Source organism: Larus michahellis, chromosome 2, assembly GCF_964199755.1.
Source record: "Larus michahellis chromosome 2, bLarMic1.1, whole genome shotgun sequence".
NCBI lineage: Eukaryota > Metazoa > Chordata > Aves > Charadriiformes > Laridae > Larus > Larus michahellis.
In genome coordinates this window covers 45,538,338-45,564,565 of record NC_133897.1, presented here as the reverse complement: position 1 = coordinate 45,564,565, position 26,228 = coordinate 45,538,338, and the positions used below count along the sequence as shown (strand labels likewise).

The 26,228-nt window shown below is 41.4% G+C and overlaps 1 protein-coding gene across 5 annotated transcripts in view; it reads left to right on the top strand.

Annotated features, from left to right (window-relative positions):
- Nucleotides 1-17,379, top strand: part of GADL1 (glutamate decarboxylase like 1) — an 87,023-nt gene extending 69,644 nt beyond the window's left edge. For 2 of the 5 annotated variants that reach the window (XM_074575102.1, XM_074575100.1), the window contains 2 exons: nucleotides 14,388-14,480; nucleotides 16,015-17,172. In XM_074575102.1, coding sequence (XP_074431203.1) covers nucleotides 14,388-14,480; nucleotides 16,015-16,119 — 198 coding nt within the window. In that variant the 3' untranslated portion in view covers nucleotides 16,120-17,172. Of the gene's footprint in view, nucleotides 1-14,387; nucleotides 15,616-16,014 lie in introns of those variants that run through there. The other 3 variants (XM_074575103.1, XM_074575104.1, XM_074575101.1) reach the window with 3 other exon arrangements.
- Nucleotides 17,380-26,228: the final 8,849 nt, after the last annotated feature.

Below are 26,228 nucleotides of genomic sequence, written 5' to 3'. Positions count from 1 at the left end.
ACAGAGAGCAGTGTCTTTACTGGCACCCCATAAACACATATAACAGTCATACACACGTAAACAGTATGAAGTGCCCAATTCTCTTCAGCTGATAAGGACTGAAATCTTGTGGGGTCAATGTATGCACATTATGGTCTCTCTGGTAGCTGGTCTTAGATATTGAGTCTATCCAGTTGCTGGTACCTTGGTCTGCACACCCTTCAGGTTGCAGGTACTCAGACCTCTTATCCTGCTACCTGGCTTGTCCATCGTGAAGTTCACTAGCGTTCACACATCCACATAGAAGAAAGAAATAGGATTTAATAAGAATATAGGATAGTCTGCGGTGATCAAGTGCCAGGTTCATCTAGGTGAGTGTACTGACCAGCAGTCTGTATCTGGCTGCCCTGTTTATTTTCTTTTCCCTCTGTTTTCCCACATTTGTTCCTCCTCAATCCACTTTGACGTCTCTCTGTCCATACCTTTGGCCCTTCACCTAAGCATTCCATGATACATTTTCTACAGTCCCAGAATTTTCTTCCCTCTGCATTCCATAGTAAATACTATACCCCTTGCCTGGCATTCCTGTGAGATTTTTTTAATTTCTTCACTGTGCATTTCACACAAGGGGCAAGTTGACCTCCTTTGATAGTCAGAGGAGTAGTCAATGTGGTGTGCTCAGGTTGCTAGAGTTGCTCTCCCTGGTGTTTCTCTGATCCTTGCTGGGTCTTTGTGTTCTCTGTGGCTAGCTTTTAATCACCTCACCTAACACACATCCACCATGTTAGTCATCAGAGGAGCACTTCGTTCCCCCTGATTCTGCTTGACTCTGGATATCCTCCCTCCGCACTGTGACCAATGCAGCTCTTGGGCCTATCCAGCAGTTCCATAGTCTAGAAACAGCAGAAGAATGTGGATTTTAAATGTCTTTGATTTGAGATAAACTGTCTGCATAGGCTTCGTCTTACCTTGCTTTAGCCATCTAAAACTCAGACAGAGGTCTTCCACTGAAGCCCATGGAGGAGGAGAGAAGCGTTTCCAAATTGAGCCCATCTATCTTAGATGCCTACTGTAGGATGAGGTGAATCGCTCTCTGGAGGTGCTTCATTTTCTCTGTTAATTAAAGGCAAAGCCTAAATGACTAGCTTAGGCTAAATGTCCAACTTTTAGACTACGAAAATGATGGCAGTTGAATCCTACTTTCCACACTTTACCTTCAGTGCTGGAGGCCATGTCTCTGGGTGACACATGATGTACAGTTCAATGTGTTTAACACTTCCTCTCAACTAGTACTCCCCTTATCTGTGAGACTCTTACAGAAATACGTAACTTCTGCCTGTAAACAATGCAGGTCGCGATGGAAAAATACTGTCAAGCGTCAATATACGGAGCTGAAACTTGGGAACTGTAGTCTATATTACTGGTGTGTGTGGCATAAAGAAGATGGAATGACCAGGATTTAATTTTCTGTGATCCCTCATGTCCTCACTAAGTCTTCTCCAAGAGTGAGCTTCCCACCAGTCAGCAGCCCTAGGTGTGCACTGTGAGTGCACGGAGTGCTAACCACTGGAGAAGCTGTCATCTACAGTGCAAGTGGGACATTCTGCATTGTACCCTGATGCCTGAGTTCAGCTGTGGTTCCTTCAGGAAGGAAACCACTTTGACCCAAATGGCAGTGATTTTGCGTGTATTCTGCAAGAGTATTTCCAAGACAAATGTGCACTAAAAATACCCATCCTGCTTGCTGAATCACTAATGTACCTGAGTGATGTCTAGCTTTGGCACAGGGTTGTGGTTAAGATCTTGGTTGTTATTTCCTTTCTGTGTGCCTCAGTTCCTTCCAGAGATTAAGACGAAGATGATAGTATTTCCTCCTATCTATGAAGTACACTGAAATTTGGGGATGGAAAGCACTGTAAAACTCCAAAATAGGAGGAATTTTTCACTTAGGAGTATGAGTCCTTTTTCTTTTTTCTTTTTCATGACAGCAGCTACTTATTGATTTGTGTCCTTGCTTCTTACCTGCCTGGTGCATGAATAGTGGATGAATGTGGGCTTAGGAGTATCAGGTTTTTAAGACAAATAGGAAAGTTTAAAAAATGGTGCTGCTCCAACATTGCTTTTGATTCCTTAGCTATGCTGGTCTGGGCAGGAGGAAGGTCTACAGCAGCATGAAGGAGGAAACCAATGAAATATAAAATAATATAGTCATAGTAGAGAAAAATAAGTATTTCTATCCCCAGATATTTAATTTTATTAGAAATTATATGATTTAATTATCAAAGCACAGTAATTATGACCCATGCAATACTAATGACTATTGGCAACAAGGCTCACGAGGACACACAACCTAATTAGCTTTAATGGGATGGATTTAATAATACATTGGATTAACATCTGTTAGAACCAAGTATCAAGATTTATTGTTCTCTGAATAAATATTGACCTCTTGCTCTTAGGTCAATGAATCTTGAGCTTGCCTCCACTTAAATGAATATCTACTTATTACGTTAGCACTCTTCTGTTTCCTATCACCAACTTCAATAGGAGGAGAGGGAAGCTGCACTTCCCTCCTGCTGCATCAAACACTTTAAGAAACAGCAAGAAAGCATTGAAATTGCAAATAGAGGAAAAAAGAGTTGGGCCTAAACTCTGTCCTTTCTTCACATAAAACTACTCTTCCTTACTGTTGCTTGATAAGTGGAAATTTCAGATATGTTCATAAATAAATCACTAGTAATGCCACAGAAAAAGTGTAACTTGCTTCATCTGCTCAATTAAGCAATCTTTATATTTTGTGTAATGCTGTGAATGGTGTCAGAAATATTTGTAGGGGTGAGTGGGAGGAAGTCCTGCTCCATCATGTGTACTGAGATACAAAGTTTTCTCTAGGACCTCAGATTTCATTTTGTGACTCAGATATGTAAGCACGGATTCCTTTCTAACTGTAGGCGTCTTGAGAGGATTGAGATGGAATATGTTTCTTTCTCATGCCTACAAGGGAGGAATTTCTTGTTACTCTCCAAAGGGGTTAGTATGGTCAGAAATATCTACAAGTCTGACAAAATTTCTTATAACCAAGAAAAGTTCCTCCAAAAGCAGTACAAAATAGAGTCACAGAATCATTTAGGTTGGAAAAGACCCTTGGGATCATCGAGTCCAACCATCAACCCCACTCTACAAAGTTCTCCCCTACACCATATCCCCTAACACCACATCCGAACGACTCTTAACCACATCCAGGGATGGTGGCTCCACCACCTCCCTGGGCAGCCTATTCCAGTGTCTGACCACTCTTTCTGTGAAGAATTTTTTCCTAATGTCCAGCCTAAACCTACCCTGCTGCAGCTTGAAGCCATTCCCTCTTGTTCTATCGCTAATTACCTGTGAGAAGAGACCAGCACCAACCTGTCTACAATGGCCTTTCAAGTAGTTGTAGAGAGTGATGAGGTCTCCCCTCAGCCTCCTCTTCCTCAAACTAAACAGTCCCAGCTCCTTCAACCGCTCCTCATAAGATTTATTCTCCAGGCCCTTCACCAACTTCGTTGCCCTCCTCTGCACTCACTCCAGCACCTCGATATCTCTCTCGTATTGAGGTGCCCAGAACTGGACACAGTACTCAAGGTGTCCAGTGCCGGGTGCTCGGCCTCACCAGTGCCGAGTACAGGGGGACAATCACCTCCCTACTTCTGCTGGTCACACTATTTCTAATACAAGCCAGGATGCCATTGGCTTTCTTGGCCACCTGGACACGCTGCTGGCTCATATTCAGCCGCTTGTCCATTAGAACCCCCAGGTCCTTTTCTGCCAGGCAGCTCTCCAGCCACGCTTCCCCAAGCCTGGAGCGATGCACGGGTTGTTGTGGCCCAAGTGCAGGATTGATATCTGTTCAGCAGATATTTAGACCTTCCTTTCAAATTTAATAGAGTTATAAGGAAACATGCATTAGTCTAACTCTACTGCAGGTAAATTCGGCCATAAAACTCCCAGTGACTTCAATGACAGACTTCTGTAGGTGAATGTTGATTAATGTAGAGAATCTTTTCTGGAGCTGCTGATCAATCGGAGACTTTATAAATTTTGTAGGAAGATTATTTGTATTTATTGAATTCTGTGGAACCTTTTCAATAAAGGTAGTGAAATCTAGCAGGCTTCAATCGACAAGTTTCGTATAGAAGATTGTAACTGCTTTCAAAGATCAAAAAGATTCTTCTTGTGCATGCTCTCTGTCTCTCTTTCATTGGTGTGAAAGCCTGACAAAAATGTGCAAGTTTTTCACCTTCACCTTTTTTTCACCCTGCTATTCTTTTCCTTCTAATGGTACAATTTTTACCTTTTTGGTGTGATTTATAGGTAGCTAAGGGAAATTGTGGCATTTACCATGGTCCACAGTGAATACACGGTCAGACTGGCAAAAGAATAAGGTTCTCAAAGCAATTTGGTGTACAGGGTTAGAGGATTTAATCTATGCCTCTGAATGCTAAGCCATATCAATAGGGGTGTAGGGTAGGCCCAAGGTTAGCAAATTTTTTATTCCATGTAGTTCTTTTGCGGTAAGTATATTGTTATAAATCTCTGCAAGAGGGATGCTAAATTTTGAGCCCGGTGTGGCTTTCCCCCTCCAAATGCCCTTAAATTATCTAGGGATTGACTGCAGTCTAGTTCCATTTAGCTAAGACTTTTATTAATCATAATTACCTGTATTTTGGTTCTTTAGTTTGCAAATACTTGTAGGTGCAAATCATTACTTTCCCATCACTTTCCACCCTTACAGACTGCAAGAAAATTTGGAAATTCTGAAACCCTAGGGATCCTGGTTTGTTCTTTCAGTTTCCTGATTGTCCATGCATTTAAGCACAGGAGAAAACATGCTCACTGGGGATGAGGAGAGGAGGAAGGCTGAGCTGGAATGAACATTGTCCTGGGGTGAGATGTACGTGAGGAATGTGTTGTTGACTTTGATAGGGCTCCGTGTGGAATGGTTTGTTGGCCTTTATTTCATGTCCAGATCGGGCTTTAAGTAAATGAGTCTCAGGCAAAATAATTGTAATAATTGACAGTTATTGGTCCTATAATTCACTGAGTGGATGGGGAAAGGGGATAATTTTCTTTGTAAAATTGGGTGATCAGGTCAGACAGCAGCCTTGCTTTTGTGGTAGCAGTCTGGGTCATGGTAGACACCATCCCCTCATCTCCCCCAAGACTTTGTAAGCAGCCTCTGAGAAGGTCATTGTAATGTTTTTAAGGAGAAAAAAAGACACAAAAGATATCTTGTTTTGTTGTAATACTAATTTTTTCTTTAGATCTGGTTAAAGAATAGGAACAAAGACACATTACTGTTCTTTAATCCTTACCATAATGCAAATACAGAAGGTGCTGCTACCTTATGCCAGAAGCTGACTTGTGCAAGTAGTAAATAAGATCCTAACAATTGGGAATCATTCCAAGTTTCTGAAGCAGTATTCCTTTTTCTACACCAGAAATGTGTCAAGTTTTTGAACTTGTGTCACCGTATAATGTAAATCTTGCTATTGTAAAGTGCTCCTCCCAACCCTAGACATTCACATTGCACTGTGATTTCTTTTTTCCCCCAGTGGAGTAGAACAGAAGCTCATCCCTATGCATACAAACTAAAAAGGATATTTTTTTGGTTAGTTACTCTTACTTTCAAGATGACAAGCTACCCTTTCATCCTGGATGGAGAAGGGGAGCTTGTCTTTGGCAGGGTTGAAAGACTGGAAAACCTGGGAACTTAACAAAATGTTGCACAGAAGAACCTCATGTATGCTATGAAGCCTCTTAAAGTAATTGTTTTTATAAAACCAGTAGCGCTCAACTCTTGTTTAAACAGATCAGAGTATTGGATTTGTAACATTGTGTGCTAGTCTTTGGAATTTTCTTAATGCTTACGCTTTCCACATGGCTTGTTAATAAGACCTCAGTAAAGCAACACAGAAATGACAGAAAAATAATAAGAAATCCAGATGAATTGTCTTGAAAAGCTGCATGTGCTTAGATAGAAGACAACATGGGACTGTGCACCTGGAAAACCGTGTTGTTCACCAATGTACATTTTAGCTGTAAGTAAACACATGGACAAACTCCTTTAAGTACTGATTCTGTTCTGGGTGCTGTCTGTTCTGGCTCCTCCTTTTCAGAGGCAAATACCATTAGTGTAAAAGCCTTTGTCTGAAGGCTATTTTTCGTTGCGTAAATGGCTGGCTAAAGGAGTCATTTAAAGCAATCAAAATCCGAAGCCAGCCCAGCATCTCCTATTAGTCAGGTCAGTGATTTGTGGGGTTCATTAACATGTCTTCTGGCAAAAAACAACTGGTGAGAAGATGATGTGCAAGATATGGTAGTGTAAACACACTGCACAGCCCAGAGTTGAAGATGCACGGAGAATGTCAGCATCGGGACAGAAATACAGCAGCATCTCTTCTCCTTTGATATGTTAGTTGCTCCAAAGAATGTGGAAGTGGTTACTGCTATTTTGACAAATGCGCTTATTTCTCCTTTTGTTGCCTGGTGTGGCACAAGGGGAACACTGGCGCAATAGTGTACGGCAATAATTTATTAGTGGTTTAGGGATGTAGGCCCAGAACAAATTCTAGACAAAAGAAAAACATGTTTGGGTTTTAGAGAGCGCCTTGGCTACAAGAACAAAGCTGTGATTGGGTGTGCAAATATTTGGTATTTCGATTGTCCCGGTTGGGGTGACAGCTGACAAATGGTCTGAGTTTGTTTTTAATTATCACCAAAAGGGAAAAAGCCTGTTGTTTTAAAGCCAGCAACTGATGCTGCAGCAAAAGGCAAGAAGAGATGTTTAACAGTGAAGGACATACTTTCTCAGTGTTATAATACGTTGAAAGCACTATTACTTCCAAATATTTGTAGTATTTAGCTAGTTTTGTGATTACAACAAACCAAAGAAAGTGTTTTGCTCACTTGTATTGCATCCAATGGTCAGCATTAAAATGCCAGCTACTGTTCTTACTTAATACTGATTGGTATCATTGATATCAAAGTTATCTTTTGCAGTTACTCTGTGAAATGCAGCAGGTATGTTGTGACAGATGTTTGTGAGAACCTATTTAGTGCAGAAATTATTTAAGATATATAATACTGGTGTACAGAGCACCCATGAGATATCAGGGACGATTACAATAGATGTATGAACGCATAGAGACTTCATTGCCCTGAAGGGTTATGTGCTTCCTGTGAAGGGAAAAAGAAACGTGTTACCAAAAAGAGATGGAGCGATTTGTCCAAACTGCCTCTGGAAGGGTTAGGGACCAGCCCTATTTGTTGAGTCTGTATCCAGTACCTCAACCACTGTGCTATCATTTAAACAAGGTAAGAAACTACTGTGAAGACCCACTGAAATTAATAGCCCATATGTAAAAGTTTAAATTTGTGTCCAAACACTTCACTGAATTGTTTACTTTTTTGGTGGCAATTGCTGTACAATAGTTGTTTTCTTATGAATATACATGAATCCAAACTGGTCATTTCTAGCAGGAAGCATAACTTGTCAGATTTTGAATAGCCAAAAAGTTGCCTTTTAAATAACAATCATGAAATTCCAAATGAAAATTTGCCCCTTCTGGGGGAGCCAAAACAGATATTTGTGGTCAGATGAGAGAGACTGTTCTGTATCAACTTGTATTCCATTGCAAGGAATAACTGAGGCGAGAACACAAAATGTGTTTTCCATTTTTGTGAAATCATGAGAATGTGATCTTTCCATTTTGTCAAAAGGGCAACTTTTTTTTTCTCTTCTAGCTACAAATCTTCAGCCAATTTCTAGTGCAGTATTCCGTACCTCGGAAAATTTCATCAAGGCTGTATTTGAGGAAGAGAAATAGTTTGAGCTGCTAATACGCTCCTGTCCTTCTGACACTGTCTACCCTCCTTTTGAGGCTGCCTAGAAAGGTTATTGATTTACTGCAAGTGTGGCTTTCTCCAATAAAAGCTGAAGGCTGTTTGCAAACTGCCACCTGAAGCAGACACATAAGGAGGAAATTTAGATAATTGCATTCTGCTTCCATTTGAAGTCTGTGGCAATTTTGAAATGAGTTTCAGGAGAAGCAGAATGGGGTCCGATGACTGGGAGTCGCTGCTGCCAGCAGCTGGAATAGCTCTTCAGCTTTATGTTGCATAGATACTCAGTGACCTGGGAACTCTTCAAAAGATTTGGAAAAAATGTTTCTGATAGCAGTTGCCAGTATTAACAGCAGTTTTTATAGGCATTCTGACTTTGTAGTACTTGCTGGGCTAGCACGTTTGGACTCATCCACACTACTCTAAGCTGTTCACGTGAGATTTCCAGACAGATTTTGCCAACAGAACAGGCGGTCCCATGAATTTTCTCATACTTTCTGACTTTTCTAGGGGCCAAAATTTCTACAGATATTTCAGTTAAGCAGTGTCAGCACTTTTGGTCCCACATATTTATGGTTGTACAAATAATGGATTTTTTGGTTTGGCCATTGAATTAAGAAACTGGAAGCAATTCTTGGTTTTCATTGACCAGAAAGATTTTTTGTTTTCAGACAAGCTAAAATGAAGCAATTTGCTTAGTTTCGCTTTTCTCAGTCCTTTTCTATTGGCTGCAATAAAAATGGGTCAATTTCCAATTGAATTTAAGTTTTAATTGAAAACAGTGTTTTGAAACAAATAAAATAGTTTTGTTTCAAAAATTCAGAAAACCTTTAGGCTTTTCTGGTTTCTTTATTTTTCTGGCTGCTTTAATTTTCTGTCTAATGCTATCTTTTCACTTGGGCTGTTTGTCAAATTCACAAATTCCCCCTGCCCCTTCCCCCACCGCTCCGAAGCAATATATTTTCATAAATTCATTGCTTAGCAGAGTATTTTTACCGAGCATTGTTGACAATTTGCAACTCATTCCTGTTGCCTTCATGTTTAAATACAAAATTTTCAGAATGTTGCTTTTAAAGAATACAGCCTCTAGCCTACAGTTTGGAAAAGCTGTTGTGATACATCAGTAGCTGGTATGACTACGCTAATGCAACTAGAGTGTGAGAATGATGACAGTACAGGTAACAGGGGTACAGTGTCAGAGGCATAGAAAATAATTTGTGATGGGACAGTTTGAAAATACGATATTAGGTCTAAAATGAGAACCCTTACAGATTAAGGGAGGGCATGGAGAAAGAAATTTATAACCAATATTGGACATGGTCTTCCATCATCAGCAAGCTATTCTGCAGTTGTCCAACCTGAGCTTTCTTGCACTTTCAGTGTATCTGTTAATTACAATTGTCAGAGACAACATTAGAGCAGAAAAATAAGCGGCTAATTAAAATCAGTAGGTGCTTTTTTCTTTATTTCAGCAGGAAGAACAAGGTAGCATATTTGTCAGGAAATTCTGCTTCTCTTTAGGACAACCTACTTGGCTATCCATACTCAGCAGCATTAGTGCAGTTGGGGCTGGGGCTCAGTGAATCTATCGCATATGAACAAAAAAGCTACATTACTCTTTTCTGTCCCTTGTCATCAGAAAGCATCATCTATTTTGGACTAAGTATAGGACTTGAACTATAAACTGTTAATAGTGGTGTATGTATTTTAGAAGTTAATGGGATTGCATGATTTGAAAAAGCTAGGCAGCTTGTTATCTTACTATGATTTTTTTTTTTGTGTGTGTAGTTAGAATAAACTTTTACAAACCAACTCTAATTACAAATGTCTATACTGTTCAACAGGAGGCACCTTACAGGGAATGAATTCCAAAGCATAATACTGTGCCATGACTAACAGGGTGGGAACATCACCTATTTAACAGAGCTGCTCTGGAGATTTAACTTTACACAAGAAACCCATGTGCTAGGAAGTTATTCTTAGCTTAAGAACCAGGCTTACATAGCTTGACCACTGAGGGAAAGGTTTCGGAGGCCTTGATAGCTGGAAGAAGAAGAAATTATCTCAAATAGGTGTTTCAACAAGTTCTCTGAAAGGATTTTAAGTGTTCAAACTTGGGAACTAGCTCTTGGAGATGCTAGGTATGTGCTTCTGCTGCTGAGAATGTGCTCAACTCTGTTGATGAGTCAGTCTTTAATGGTGGCTGTTGAAGTGTGTTATGAAGCTCAATGTTTCCACCTGAGCTTGGTGGAAATTCTTGAAGTGTTGGAGAAAGTTTCATTGAATGCCATTGACGAGTCAATTAGGGGGAACACAGTGGTTTTTAAGGTATTGCCGTCTGGTATGATTGTGCAGAACCACTCTTCTCAAGGATGCTTGAGATATGGAGAGGGACATATATTGCTTTCCTAATCCTCCTGGTGCACTAGATACTTCAGCTGTAGTGTCAAAACGGGTCCTGGCTGTTTATCACATTGCTCTGTGTGTGTGTGTGTGTACGTGCTGGGAAGGAACACTGACATCTTCCGTGTGAATATATATGAGGTTCAGCTGTGGTCTGGACTCTTGATAGAAACAGCTTAAATTTTAGGGCTAAAACTTTCTGTTGTTTGTAGTGTGGCTGAGTGCTGGCTGAGAGTGGGAGAAGATATTATGCTGTCACCCAGGTAGATGGAGAAGGAGCTAAACTGCTATGTAATTTTTGCTCTAGTTTAAAAAACTCTGTTATTAATAGTAAGGGAAGCACGAGATGTTGCAGCCTCTGTGTAGGTCTGCACCGGGAGACTGATGCACACATCGGTCCTCGTGCAAAGCAGTTCCCTGGGCCGCTGGTTACGCAGTGTGCAGCTCTGCTGCATGATGGCCTTCCACTCACTGCACCTCCTCCCCACTTTCCTAGGTGGAAGAAGGGCATGTCGTATAGCTGATACACTGCTGAAGTGAGTGTTTGAAATAATAATCTCCAGGGTGGATTGGCAGGGGAGGCCAGCGGCGGGAAGGGAGCAAAGGAGAGAAGAGGACTTTGGGTTTAGGATACATTACACTTAAAATTCTGAGTTTGTCCCACTGATGGGCCACATAAAGAATTAGATTTACAATTTGAAGTAAGTTCTGTAGTAAAATAATTGGACTGGTGAAGCAATCTCATTCCCACTAAATTGCTTTCTGAGGAGCCTATCCTAAACGAGGCTGTGCAGCTCTTTCTGATATTTGAGCATCCTCAGGTCTCATTGACTTGAGCGGGAATTAAACACATTGAACTCCTCACTAGGCAATTAGTTCCTTATAGGTCTAATTTTTCTGCTGCAAAGTGGTACCAGCCTTTACTTTCGGTTAGCAGTCATACCCTGTGCTCGAGTCCAAGCCTTTGCATGCATGTATCACTTAATGGTTCTTTTGTGATACACGTAGTTAAGCATTTATGCATATATTTTGTTCCTTACTTCTTTCTGTGGATAGGATAGCTTTGTAATGCTGACTTCATCACTTTGGCAAATAGAACATGCAAAATACTTGTTGGAAAATCTTTCAAAAAATAATTCTGTCAATACCACATAAGACAGTTCTATGTTTTCTTTCTTTTAAGTAGGAAGTGTTTGGTTTGCCTTCAAAAAGGGATGGATGCACTTCAAATTAAGAAAACAACTTCATTAGCATGGAGGATGAATGTGATAATAAATGAGATAACAAAAGTCAGAATTTTCTACCTTCCCTTTGCATAAAAGAAGACCTACTGAAATGCAGTATATTTACAGTCCCCAAATTACTGAAGCCTAAATGTTTTTGCTTTCATGGTCTCCATTTGTGCTACTGCACATTTTGGGATGATGGATCGTGGAGCACTGGGCGCTGAGATGAAGAGAATCAATAGTGTGATACAAAAGATAAAATAACTGTGATGGAACATCAATAAGGGCTAAAAGTTGCCATAGGGATTTGAATCTTAAAGAAGAGCTTGAGAAAGTACATTAAGAAGAATTCGCTTCTCCCCTTACACTTGTAGTGTCTTTATTCCATGAGCAGAAGTCACTAGGGGCTCTTGTCAAGTACAAGGGTGCAGGAATTTTTCCTATGTATTTTCTGTATGTATATGGTGCCCAGCACAATGCCTCCTGGGCGCGATGTCTTTCGAGTGTTGTCACAGTGTCACTGCTATCTCAGCCCATGGCTGGTGTGAATAAAAATGAAATAGTAGAGCTCTTAGAAGCCTTGTATGCTGCTAAAGGGTTCAACACATGCAAACTGGAGGAAAAGTAGAAGAATTTTTATCATGCCAAAGCTAAGAGAACTTAAAAAAATTAAAAACAAAGTTGAGAGAATACTGTTTTAAGAGAATGTGTGTTGCAGGTCCGTACACTAGGGTGCATAACCAGGAGTGTTTCCATTTGACTCCACCACTGGCAAATTGTGCAAGAACAATTATAAGGCCCAGATTCTGCCCTAGTGTTAGCACTGTGCTGTACTGGGTTCAGCGATTTGTTAGGATGCAGTTCGGAACATTTGGTCTGAAGCAGAGAGAATTGTTTGCTGAGTAACATACTTTTCAGGATGAAGGCCTCTGTCTCATGCAAAATAGCTACCATCTCTATCTGTCCTGCAGCAGAACTCCAGTGCTTGTTTATGATTTTTTTTTTTTTTGAGTATGCCATAAATGAGGTTAGTCTGAAGTAATTCTGAGCTATAAAACAAGGAAACTGAGGAATCCTTGAATCATTTGCTAGGCAGACAGAAACCCAGGTGGGTGATGGTATAGGGATATATTTGATGACTTCTGTTTCTAAATGATGTACGCATTGCAGATGCACAGCAGAATTGTGTTTTCATTGGTAGCTTTCATTAGGATCTTTACGTAGGAGGCACACCTGGAGCTCCACATTAGATTTTATGGATTTTATGGAAAAAGGTGCTATTGAATGTGACTGACGGTATCACAGTATGCCTCTTAAGATTTCTGTTGTAATTCTGAGCGTTCCTGTCCTCATTCTTATCTTCGTGTTTCCTAAATGTTTATCAGAACTACTTTTCCAACTTATTTCTCTTTTTTCTTTTGCTTGCAGCAATATGCAAAACCGTCAAAATTCTGATTGCGCGCCGCATTCTGAAAGGATGTTCATTGCTTCCATGTGCATAATTCATACTGATGTCACACTCTGGACTTTAATTAGAATTCTGACTCTGTCACTCTCATAGTTTAAAAAACAAACACTAAATAAATGACATAGCTTTGTCACAAAGATAAACCGAAATCAGAGAGGCAAATTAAGTTAGAACCATAGGCAGTCCTCCTCTCAGTTCAACATACATTTTGAAACAATGGTAGTTTAGACACGTACCACTAAGCAAATATGTGAAAGGTAGGCTGTTAGTGTGAAAACTTCAGCTGTTTCTATCTAAGTAAACTGTACGGGACTTGCCTACTAAAATGTGCCGTGTAAAAATAAAGGTATTAAGGCAAGGTTGGCATCATCATTTGTCTTTTGCAGATCAGGTGGTAGTTTCTGGCACTAGCTTTTAGAGCTGAAATAAATTAATGCAAAAACCAAGGTTAGGTCATACTTCCATTTACTTATTTCAAAGTCAAACCGTCACAAAAGGAAGAAAAGGAATGCACTGTTCTGAAATACATGAATGTTGTTAGTAATATATTAAAATGCAAGGCATTTTTAAAAACACTGCTTTTGTCAAAATACTTCTTTATGTTGAATTCTGTCTTCCAAAGAAGTACTTAATCCAGCAATGCATTTAAGCTTATGACTGATTCCAAGCATGAGAACACAGAACTGCTCACATGCTTAAGTTGAGCACAAGATTAATTGGACAAGGTTAATAGCCCCGCTGGGATGAGATCAAGTGTTCAGCTATAAGGACCTGACTCTGGCAGTCTTAGTCATGGGTTTTTTTTCTGCAGTGAGACACCTATGAGATTTCATCCCATTCGACACAAGAGTGGTGTGGCCAAATGCTACTTACACCTTAAATCTTAAACTCCAGGATGAGGCCTTTGCCCTCACTACTGCATCGCACTGACTTCTTTGGCACCTTAAATTTCAGGGGGGTTCAATGGAGAGTGTCCTCTAGGGAAAGATGCTTTGCAGATGTGGTGGGAAAAGGGCCATCAAGGTGAGTCGTCAGGCTTAGCTAAGTTAACAAGGAGAGAAACCCTGCCTTTTACTGGCTGCAGTAGCTGTTCTTCCTGAGTTCAAACCTTTGATCTAAATCAGGAAGACTTAACCCAAGATTTCCCATGCTACAGATGAATTCCCCGAGCAGCAGGCTTTTGAGGGTTTTAGGTCTTGTTCTGATTCTTCCACGAGTCCCAGAACCTGAGGGTCTCAATGCACAGTCTGCCTCTAAACCTGCAGGTCTGAGCTTTAATATGTCATGGGGCAGATAATGGAGAGGCAGGCAAGGGGTGCAAAACTCAAACACTTCAAAGAAGCTTTTTAAGTCACAAAGTACAGTTCCTGCCCAAATCTGCTGTATTTATGAGTATGATATCAACCCTTTTTTGTCTCTACTTTTAGGTTGCTCCTATAATTAAAGAAAGGATGATGAAGAAGGGCAGCATGATGCTTGGGTACCAGCCTCACCGGGGCAAAGTCAACTTCTTCCGTCAGGTGGTGATCAGCCCGCAAGTTAGTCGAGAGGACATGGACTTCTTGCTGGATGAAATTGAACTGCTTGCGAAGGACTTGTAGCTGTAGCTCCATAGCACCAAGCGCTGCTCATGTGTGATACTTATGAAGGGAGAATGGCAGCAGCATTCTGGTGCTATTTTGTGAAAGATAGTAAAAAGCTTGACATATACTTTGGAAACTGTCATTTCGCAGAGTGATGTTGAGAGCTTTGCAGGTAGAACACCCCTTCACGGAAAGTATTTGCTGATGGGGGCTGAGAGCGGCCGGGGGCAGCTCAGTGCTTGCAGCACCGCTGCCGCCATTCTGGGAAGGGTTTCCTCGAGAAGGGAGCACTTCTGAAAATGGTGTCTACGTCCCAGGGAGGGCAGCTATTTATGGGGTGCCTGCGCATAGCGTAGCTCAAACTGGTCACTCACATATGCAGGCAATACTCCTCTGAAGTTACTGTTAGGAGTAGATTTAGCTCGGCGAGCTTTAAAATGCTAGTTAATACTCTGTCTACTGTCAATATTTTAGTTTGATATGTGTTTAAGGGTAGAGGCCTGCTTGGTAATTACACTGATAAGACTGGAAATCGTGGATTTACGTGAACAGTTCCTCAAGGCCCCTAAGTCGGTGGATTGCCCAGGTTCTCTGCCGTGAGCACAGGCAGACAGTAGGACAGGGGTCCTACAGGTGGGGTTGTGCAGTCGCCATCCTTTTTGCAGGGAGGTTTGCAGGACCCACCCGCACAAAGCCCTCAGCAACCAATATTGACCATGCCTGGAGCAGGCTGAACTAGATGACCTACTAAGGTCCCCTCCAACCTAACTGATTTTGTAATTCTATGAAATACAATCATCGGGCCCAGTCAGTGTTTGCCAATGTTGCCCACCCAAAATATCACCACCACGTTAGCGGAGCTGAGAATATTGGAATAGGACGTAGAACTTATTACCTCTTTGTTAACAGGAGTTACCTATCATTTCTGAACTGCTGTTCACCTTCCTCTGTTTTTAAAGTATAAAGATTTATTTAGCGGCTTTTAGATGCACTTTAAAATCACAACAAAGAAAAAAATATATTTACCTGAAAGATACGTATTTTTTATGCACAGTGACTATAAAGAATATAGCAAAATTACTTATTCGTCATTGTCTGTTTGTATTTTCCTATCGATTTGAGATGACTTGTTCTTATGTTTTTAGTGTATAATTTATGTTTTGGCACTGAAATTAAGGTAGTGGTGATCAGAGAAGACCTGCCTGTGATTTTAGGATATGAACAGCCTGAACATTTTTGGTCAATCTTAAGTTGCAAAATTAGGTTCTACACTTAGTCTTTCTGTTAAGAATTACAGTATACTTTTGATGTGTTTTTATTCTATAAAATGACCTATTTTATAAAGATAGAAATGTATTTATTGGGGTGAAGTTCTTGCAGCAAACTAATAGAAATAACCATGTTTTCACCTTGTAATCAACACCTATTTAACTTTAATGTTTTGATGTTTGTTCCTTATTCTGTATTTCAGGTGGCACTGACCAATATGAACCTTTCTGCTGTAATGTTTTTTGTCCTGCTGGAAGCTGTCATTAAACACAATGCTTTCTTGTTTTCATTTCCTACATTGTACTAGGATCCAACATCGCATGACATTCCTACTTCCAGTCTCCAGGATGATGGTATGGAAAGTTTAACAAGGTCATGATAACCAAGGAGGTGACATTATCAAAGCAGTAGATAGGAGCAAGAGTCACCCTGCAGCACCTGGCAGATGCCTTTAACAGTGTCCTGGAAATGAATATTCTTGTGCTATTGCAGTGAGACAATGGACTTTAAGCCAAAACCCACATTGATATTAATATAAAAATGAATATCACAATATGGCCCCTACATTCTGCCCAGATTACTTTATCATTTATCGCCTTGTGCTTCTGGCTATACCAGTTATCATGATCTTGGAAAGCCCCTAATAAAATTCAGGGCCCATAAGGCTTATTTAGCCTCCCAGCCACTCTGGGTCGAGTGGAGAGTACACAAGGGCTGCTGGACGGATGGGATGACTTTGCTGTTGCTTCTTGAGTTAGATGGGTCTGTTACCCCTTCTCCTTCTCTATTTTGACCTCGAAGGGAGAGACAGAATACAGCGTCAGGATGTTTTGATTATGGTCCGTATTCTTGGTGAGTACTTGATCTTTGATTTAGGGGAAGCTATGTCACCTTCCGTCAACTAAGAATTTGGTCCGTGGTGTTTTCTGACACCGTTACTATCAAAAAAGTGTTACTGTCTTGTTTCTCATCATGTTGTTAGGCCATTTCTCTGTTTCCAGAGACTGTGACACTTGTGGCACATGTCAGACTGAAGTAGCACTGTTCCGTTCTGTAGCAGTAGCGGCTACAGTATTTTTAAATGAGAGCAAAATGGAACTTTTTTAATGTTTGCAGAAAATAGGTCTTCAATAAACATGTGCACTGATTTCTTCAAAGGTATAGGTTAATCTTCCAGTGTGATGTGAGTAGCTTATCTAATCTCCATATATTTTCTATTATTTCTGACCCCTTATCATGTCCCAGGTGCGCAATATGATGGTCTCATTTCAGAATTAATATCATTTTCTCTTAGGACTGGTATGTACAAAACATCTGTTTTGTAGCTGATGATTTTAATAAAAAGTGAAGTAAATGACACCCTTATAAATACAGACTGTGTTTGTCATTTGCCAATCTAAAATCGCAGATATATATATATATAAGGAAGGTACACGTGAGTTCTCCATCTGGAGAAACAACAAACTGCCAGCACAGCTTTAAAATGTGAAACCTAGTTTAACCCTGCTTCAGGATGTGGTTTATCTGTGTGCTGTGCCCATATAATCTTTAATAAATGTCTTGGATGAAAATGTGTCACAGTTTATCTTACTCTTGCTTTCAAAAGCAGAAGTTAAATTGTTTTTGCAGAAATGGCAATTTTATATATTTTTTTACTCTTCTAGCTAGATGGGATTGGCCCATGAGCTCCCTCTCCCAGTTACTGACAAGCACCATTTCTCAGGATGCCAAGCCAAGTGCTGAAAGTAGTGAAGTACAGGTATAAATCAGTGTAGAAGCTGATCCATTGGCTGTTTGTAATTACTTTTGTCTGCTTCTGATAATCTTTTTTCAATAGGAAATGAAGGAAATATTAAGAAGGGATGCTGACGCAGTTTTTGCTCTTAGTTGTGTGGATGCATCGAGCATTTTGTGCTGGACCCATGTACAAAATCACACAAATTATGGTGCCCGGAACAAGCAGTCCTGGTCTCAGGACTTCTAATATGCTTTTCTGTGATAGATTAATACAAATGAATGGGGTGTGATTATGTATGATTTTAGTGCTTCTAACTCCCACTGATTTAACTGGAAACCCTTGCTGGATCGGACTCTGAGTTTTATCGCTGGGATGTTCATTTCAACACTAGCAGTTTGGCACTCAGAACACCTCAGTTTATCTACTCAAGGTTTGTGCCTAGAGATTCTTATTTATCTTTATTTCTGTGAGACTGAATTGAAACTTATATTCATTTGTATCCTTCAGTGATGCATTAAGATGCTTTTCAAGTATCATTTGACCCTTAAGGGACAAGAAATGTCCTTTAAGAAAAGCCTGGTAGAACTGGTAGAGTTGTATTTGCAGGATGCCAGGTAAGAGTGTATAGAAACCTGTTATGTGTCTGAGGCTTCCTCATACACACAGACCACAGCATTATTTCATGCTCAAATAATTTTTATTTTTAAATCCTTGGGTAGCATGATTGGGCTTACAAAACTGATACAAAATGTTGAAGGCAGAGAAGAATAATTCAGAAATACTAAATGCTAAGTCTGCTTTCTCCTATTATGTCACACATGAGCTCTATGACAAGCCAAGGGTAAGCTGGAAGTGCCATTTGAGTCCCCCGTTTTTCATAGTGCCAAATCTGCCCAGCTTCTCTTCCCTGCCGGCTACTTCCATGGGCTTTCAACGGGAGAGCGAAGTGTGTTCATCCTGGAAATCTGTTGTAGGTAAGTCCCACTCACACACCTGCCGTCCTTCCTATGGCATAATTGGTAAATGCTGATAAATCATTTGAGCTTATAAACACTGTGTCTAGTACGGTAACTGCTAAATATTGCTACTGTTACATCCTGAAATAATGCAATTGCACACATTCATTATGTCTTAATTGCACATGCTAATTGCAGGTTAGATGCAATCAAAGCAGCACTGCCTGGCAAATGTACTGTGCAAACCACCAGAAACCCTGGTGGAGGGGTTTTCTTTCTTTAAATTGAATCTACTCTCCCACAATTACATGTTTTTGCTTCAGATGTACAATTAGATTTTATTACTCTAATTCTGTAACTACACAATAATCAACCAAAAATTACTTCGAGAAGCAAAACAAAACAAGGAAATTTGCACAGCAAGAGGTACAATAAAGAGAACGTCAAAGGTTTCCAGGCAAACCCACAGAAGGAAACAATGGTCGTGTGAACAATTAACCTCTGCTAAATCTAAGGTGCGTGCGTGAATGTGCCACATAGCTGTGCTGCGGGGGCGGTGCGGTGAAGTGGTACCCAGCATGGAGTCATCAAAGAACTTGCATATGCCCTGACACCGCAACAATCTGCCCCAAAATAGTACAGTCCCTCCGCTGATCCTAGAAAAACCCTTTCAGAAGTCAGGACGCTTTGTAGTACAGTCATGATTTTTGTACATACTAGGGTAACGTTTGTTTTAAAGCAGTCTCAATAATAAAAGTGATCAGAGATGATTGCTTTAAGCCTTAGTAGCTCTGTACGATTACGTTTTAAAAATTCACTGCAAAAACCAGTAAAATCCTTATTTTGTGAAAGAGAAAGGCAAATAATAGAAAGTGAAGGACATTGACCCTTAATAGTTCTGTCAAACACAGACGTGCTGTTTTGATGAAGTAATTTCTTTCTTGTAAGTAACTTGGAGAGCATTCATTTCTACCAAGCTATTTGAAAATGGAAAGTATGATGAAAACACTTGCCATGAAATAGCAGAGGCCCATGGAAAATAACATCTGCCTTTGGGACTGTGCGGTCTGTATTGTCCTCTGCACAACACTGGTCTTCCAAGAAACTTTCACCCAGCTTGTCATTCTGAGGAGTGACTCCTTAAATCTGGCAGGCACTGGCAGCTGCAGCTTTATACATCCTGCCTTTTTCATGCCAGGTGATACAGATTTTTACTCTTGTTCTGTTTCTGTGCCCTCTTTCACGCCTGGACATTTTTTCAGAGGATTTTCAGTATTTTGGCACTGTAGGAAAAACTTCAGAGTAGTAAAAGGGAGAAGATTGCAAGCTGAAGTGAAAGCAGTGTTCAGGTTGGTATCTTGGAGTTACGTTTTGCTTTCTCTTTCTCAGTAATGGATTTGTCTAGATGGTCAAATGAGGATCACATTGCTCTTGCCAGAAGTACAGTAACAGGAACATCATGGCTTCACTGTGCGCTGTACAACACGGGAGACCAACTTGGCCTTGGGAAGCTAAATAAGACAAAGGGTGAGAGAAAGAAATGTTAGTTCTCCTGTGTTATAGGAGAATGATGCACAAGGAACTTCTATTTTTGTGAAAACTTGCACTGTGGCTTTAGTAAAATTGTTGAAGGAGTTTCTAACAGGAGACAACGGTGAGTGAAAAATGGGACATGGTGTGATATGGGCTTAGCAGAGGGAGGTGGTGCTAGGTTACCAAAGAGAGCTTGCTGGGAAGAAAAATATTTTCTAGGCCGGACTCTTGTGGTATGTGACGTGGTATGACTTGGGAAAACCTACATAAGATGGGAGGTGGGAAAGAAAAGGTAAGGTGAGTAGGACTATCAAGTGAAACGTGAAAATGGAGAAAGAAAGAAACCACTTAAGTACTGGTATTGATTCTGAGCTAATCTAGCTTCATACTATCATCACTAACCCTTTCAGAAAAATTAGACATATGTTCATGAAATTTACTGATGAAACTTAGTTGGAGTTTCAGAGTTTGACACCCATGAAGACCCAGCTGATTTTAAGAGCTTGCGTCAGGGGGCACTCAGTCAAACAAAGTGCAAAATCTCTGGGGACTTGCAAAAAGCTGCAAGAATTTTTTGGTTAGAGGTAGAATGCACTAAACACTTGAGAAACGGAAAATTGTGGGGATAAATACAATGATGGCATAAATAGCAGTGCATGAGCTAAGCCTAAATGCCATATAAATAGTGTCAGCCAGCCAAGAAATTAGGCGGTAAACATCAAAGCAGATCGTCTGGAGCATGGCAGCAAGGAAACCCTAGCCAGACAGCAGGCTTGGTGGCCGGTCCAGGCCTCTGTCCCCCAGCTCTGTTGTCTCAAGCTGCGAGCAGTGAACAGTGAGAATATTAATTGGTTTTACAGAGCCAAGGAGCAGCGCTGCCTAGTCGTGTGCTCCATCTACTGGTGTGTTCTCTGGTAACCAACTTGTGCAACACACAGGATGTCTCTTCCAAAGAACACTCCTGGACATCTGGCATGTGGCAGAGGAGGGAAGTAGAATGAAAACTTGCTGGGATTTTTTTCAGACAAAAATGATTTGTCAGAAAATGTTGCTTTGTTTTAGGCAGTCTCCTGTGAAAACATTGGATTTCAATGGACTTCAGGGAAGTATATGCAGAACTGTGATCATTTCTTGTCGTCCTGCCTAAGTAGTGATGGGAACGTGTTTCCATGCTGTGTAATCCATGACAACACCGGTGGGTTTGGGACATCCAAGCTTAGCAACGGGGAGCTCAGGGGGCCGTGAAAAATGCACTTCCCTGACTCTGAGCCCCTCAGCTGAGCAGCGATTTCTTGCTCTGGTTCTTTACCAAGGTTAAAAATGGAGTCAGGAGCATACCTACACTTTTAAGCTGTATTGCCTCAGGGTGCTGAGTTGCCAGACTTGATTTTATTCTGAAGCAATCCAAGTGTCTGGGGTTTTTTATATATTTTCCTTTCCATGAGAAGTATTGTTGTTCTATGGTTAGTTACGAAAGAGGATGTCCTGCCCCCCTTGCCCTAGCACATTTTGGAATTTCCCATAGAACAAAATTTCCAGCTTCTTAACCACTCTGAACTCATAAAACTGCAACCCCTGGGGCAGGAAAGATATCATCAAGACGTCATCAAGATGATATGACCTGCATCCTAAAATACGGTCAGTGATACCAGAGAACTAGTGTCTAACATTTGCCTAGCCTGGAATTCATGACCAAAATTGCTGGACATCCTGCAGTCTTCCCATGAGGGCTTCTTAATGGATAATCTAGATTTTCCCTGCTGTGCTTGATCCATCCACCATAATTAGGGTCAATGCATATTTTTCCTCCTTGCAACTTCAACATCTTCAAAGGCTGATTATTTTATTACTCCTTAATTATCTTCTTTTCTAGTTCTGTATTACAGTCATTCCTCTCACATTCCCTCAAAGGCCGTGTTTCTAAGTCTTCTGATTGTTCTGTTGCTTAAAACAAGACAAAGCAGTCCTCTGAAACCTTGCCAGGGCTTAAAAGAGAGACAGGATTACTTTGTACATCTCTCAGCCACCACTGCTGGTGGTTATACATCCCAGTATGATGTCCACCTTCTTTTGTAACAGCAAGATGCTATTGACTCTTGTTAGGTTTGTGATCTGTTCTGAGCACTAGAGCTTCTTTGGCCAACTGCTCTACATAGCTTTTCCCCATCTATATGCTTAATTACTCCTTTGTAAGTGTTCTCATTAAAGAGGATCATGTTTTTTCATCAAGCACTGCATAGCTAGGTGGTTAAAGGAGGTGATTGATTGTCCCACTCTACACTGCACTAGTGCAGCCCCACCTCGAGTACTGTGTGCAGTTTTGGGCACCTCAATATAAGAAGGACATCAAACTACTGGAGTCTGTCCACAGGAGGGCGACAAAGATGGCGAAAGGTCTCCAAGGCAAGACTTATGAGGCGTGGCTGAGGTCACTTAGCTTGTTCGTCTTAGAGAAGAGAAAGTTGAGGGGTGACCCGGCACAGTCTACAACTTCCTCAAGGCGGGCAGCAGAGGGAGCCGTGCCGATCTGTTCTCTTTGGTGACCAGCAACAGGGCACGAGGAAATGGGATGAAGCTGTGTCAGGGGAAGTTCAGATTGCACATTGGGAAAAAGTTCTTCACTGAGAGGGTGGTCAGTCACTGGAACAGGCTCCCCAGTGACAGCACCAAGCCTGGCAGAGTCCAAGGAGCACCTGGATGACACTCTTAGTCATATGGTTCAGTTTTAGGCAGTCCTGCGAGGAGCAGGGAGTTGGACCAGATGATCCTTATGGGTACCGTCCAACTTGAGATATTCTATGATTGTATGATTTATTGAAACTGTCAAGAACAATTTGAATTGTCAGTCCATCCTGCAGTATATGTGCAGCCTCTTACAACACAATACAGTTTGCAGATTTAATAAGCATATATTTTAGTCCATCACCTAGGTTATTACTTAAAATATTAAATAGGAGCTAGATCTAGGTCGCTGTGGAACTGTACTCAATGCCTCCTAGGGACCTAGGTGTCTATATAGCAACTATTTTATCTTTCAAGCCAGCTTTTCACCCACTCTGTACTTGAATTCAGACATTTCCCTTGTTTCCTAACAATAATATTACTTGAGGTGATGTCAAAAGCCTTTCTAACTCAAGCCATATGATATTTACTATCTTGTCCATTTTACATGAGCTATTGCTCTGTAGGGAAAAAACCTCATGAAAAATCCGTGTCTATTCCTATCGTCTTCTCATTGTTTTCCAGTTGCCTTCAAATAGTTTGATTCCTCCTACTCCCTATGATTTGCCGAGATGGAAAGCACTGAACAGGTTCCCCAACTCCTCTCACCCCCTTTCAAATGGTAAGTACCACCTCTGCCCCTTTGGCAGCACAGGAGCAATCTGGGCGACTGCCCGAGTCCTCGCTGGGGCATGTTGCAGCTTGGAGAAATTGCTTCTCAAGGAGAATCATAGAATCATTTAGGTTGGAAAAGACCCTTGGGATCATCAAGTCCAACCATCGACCCCACTCTACAAAGTTCTCCCTTACACCATATCCCCTAACACCACATCCAAACGACTCTTAAACGCATTCAGGGATGGTGACTCCACCACCTCCCTGGGCAGCCTATTCCAGTGTCTGACCACTCTTTTTGTGAAGAATTTTTTCCTAATGTCCAGCCTAAACCTACCCTGCTGCAGCTTGAAGCCATTCCCTCTTGTTCTATCGCTAATTACCTGTGAGAAGAGACCAGCACCAACCTGTCTACAGTGTCCTTTCAAGTAGTTGTAGAGAGTGATGAGGTCTCCCCTCAGCCTCCTCTTCCTCAAACTAAACAGTCCCAGCTCCTTCAACCGCTCCTCATAAGATTTATTCTCCAGGCGCTTCACCAGCTTCGTTGCCCTCCTCTGCACTTGCTCCAGCACCTCGATATCTCTCTCGTATTGAGGTGCCCAGAACTGGACACAATACTCAAGGTGTGGCCTCACCAGTGCCGAGTACAGGGGGACAATCAACTCCCTACTTCTGCTGGTCACACTATTTCTAATACAAGCGAGGATGCCATTGGCTTTCTTGGCCACCTGGGCACACTGCTGGCTCATGTTCAGCCGCTTGTCCATTAGAACCCCCAGGTCCTTTTCTGCCAGGCAGCTCTCCAGCCACACTTCCCCAGGCCTGGAGCGATGCATGGGGTTGTTGTGGCCCAAGTGCAGGACCCAGCACTTGGCCTTGTTGAAGCTCATATGGTTAGCATTGGCCCATTGGTCCAATCTATCCAAGTCTCTCTGTAGAGCCTCCCTATCCTCATGCAGATCAACACTCCCTCATAGCTCAGTAGCTGAACTTCAGGTTGGTTGTGGATAGAGCTGAGGTTGGAGGGTGCTGAAAGCTCTACTGGGGCTGCATGCCCAGGTGCTGACTTTGTGGGAGAGCAGGGGTCCGGGAAGGGGAGGATGGGCGAGCATCGAAGTCTTGCCTCAATACAGAGACATGATGTGTGTGGGATGTGCATTTGGATTTGGAGCCAGACATATATTCCCATTTTATGCAGGAGACTCAGAGTAGTCAAAGACAAGCATGAATGGATCTGGGGTTGTGAGGATCAATTGCATCCAGATCAGTCAGTCTGGAAGACTATGACATATCTGTGTGGTTTCCACCCTGTTATTCTGTGCTAGTTTGAGAATTAATCTTTTATTGCCTCATTGTAAGTAGAGAGAAGACTGATACACCCAAACAAGTACTAAGCATTTTGGCCTTTCCAGCCACTCTTTTCTGTTGTGCAGTTCTTCCTGAAGGGTTTTCTTTTCTGTTTGTTTGTTTGTTTGGTTGGTTGGTTGGTTTTGTTCGGTTTGGGTTTCTATGTTATTCTTCATTAAAAATACCCTCAGTATTTAGTTTGCTGGGTTTTGTTAGAACTGGAAGACAAAGACATTGCTCTGGTCCTGGAATACTGAGCCCGATGAGACAACTGTGTAGGAGATACTTGCATAGGACATTAATAAAAAGGAGCTCCTCCCCCCTGCCCAATTAAGAGACCTTCCCCCATAATTATTGTCTTAATGAAAGCACTATATGCAGCTCACAATACCTATAATTTAATTTTAATTACTCCTGGAAGACAATTAAAGCAGTTATTTAAAAATGCAATTCTTACCATAAAGTATAGCAAAATGGAGTGACAAGCATACAAAACTTATTCATCAAAGCATTTAATATCCTCAAGTTAATAATTTTATTATTGCCAAGATGTGTGGTTCAAGCAAGAAATGTGGTGCTACGATCACGAGAGGAGTCATTTGCTCTATCGCACTCATAGATTTCAATTGCTAATGTACTGGCTGCACATATAGAAAAGGAGATGAAAAAGGTGAACTTCATCATTTGACCTGCCTGACCCTGTATCCAAAGTTTATTTCATGCATTTGTCCATGACATAAATTTCCATCTCTTCTACAAGCTGATAAGATTGATTTTGCACATCAGAGCGAGTAGTGCAAAAATACAGAGCTCCAGCCCAGCCAACCCACGTGGCAATCAAGACTCACCAAGGAGTGTCAAAATGCTCAGTGGAAAATTGAAAGGCAAAAAATCCTTTGTAAAAATCTGTTGTATTTCTTGCTAGGATTTTGAATGTGACACTGCGTATCGTTACTAGTAATGTGAAGACATGTAAAGAAAAGAACAAGCACTCTATAAGCTGGTCTAAGAGCACTCTCCATACGTTGGTGTCAAAAGCACAGTGTTCGTACTAAACAACTTGCCGATAATCCATAGACATAACAGGTCAAAGGGCTGAAGTCAAAACTATTGACCTCAGCAATGTTACAATGGCGCGAAGGGATGGGCTCAATGTGAGCCCACGGAGGCACACAGAGTAGGATTCATCTCGCCACGCTTCAGCTGCCTGAGCATTCGCTGCTGGTGCTCAGGCTCCCTCCTGGCTCCTGACAGGGAAGGAAGGGCTTGCCCTGCCTTAGGAACCACTTTCAGTCCAAGCTGCTGATGTGGGGAAGGTGGCGAGACTCTGCCGCATCGCTCGCTCGCTCGCTCGCTCTTGGGAGAGTTTTCCTGAGAGTGTTTTACATGGAAAAGCGAGCCGCCTTCTGCCCAGATGTTTTCCTCTAGAGCTAATAAACCCAAATTAGACTCTTCCCCAGATCAGGAATGAATTTTGTCTGGTTGTGTGTCATGGATATAATAAAC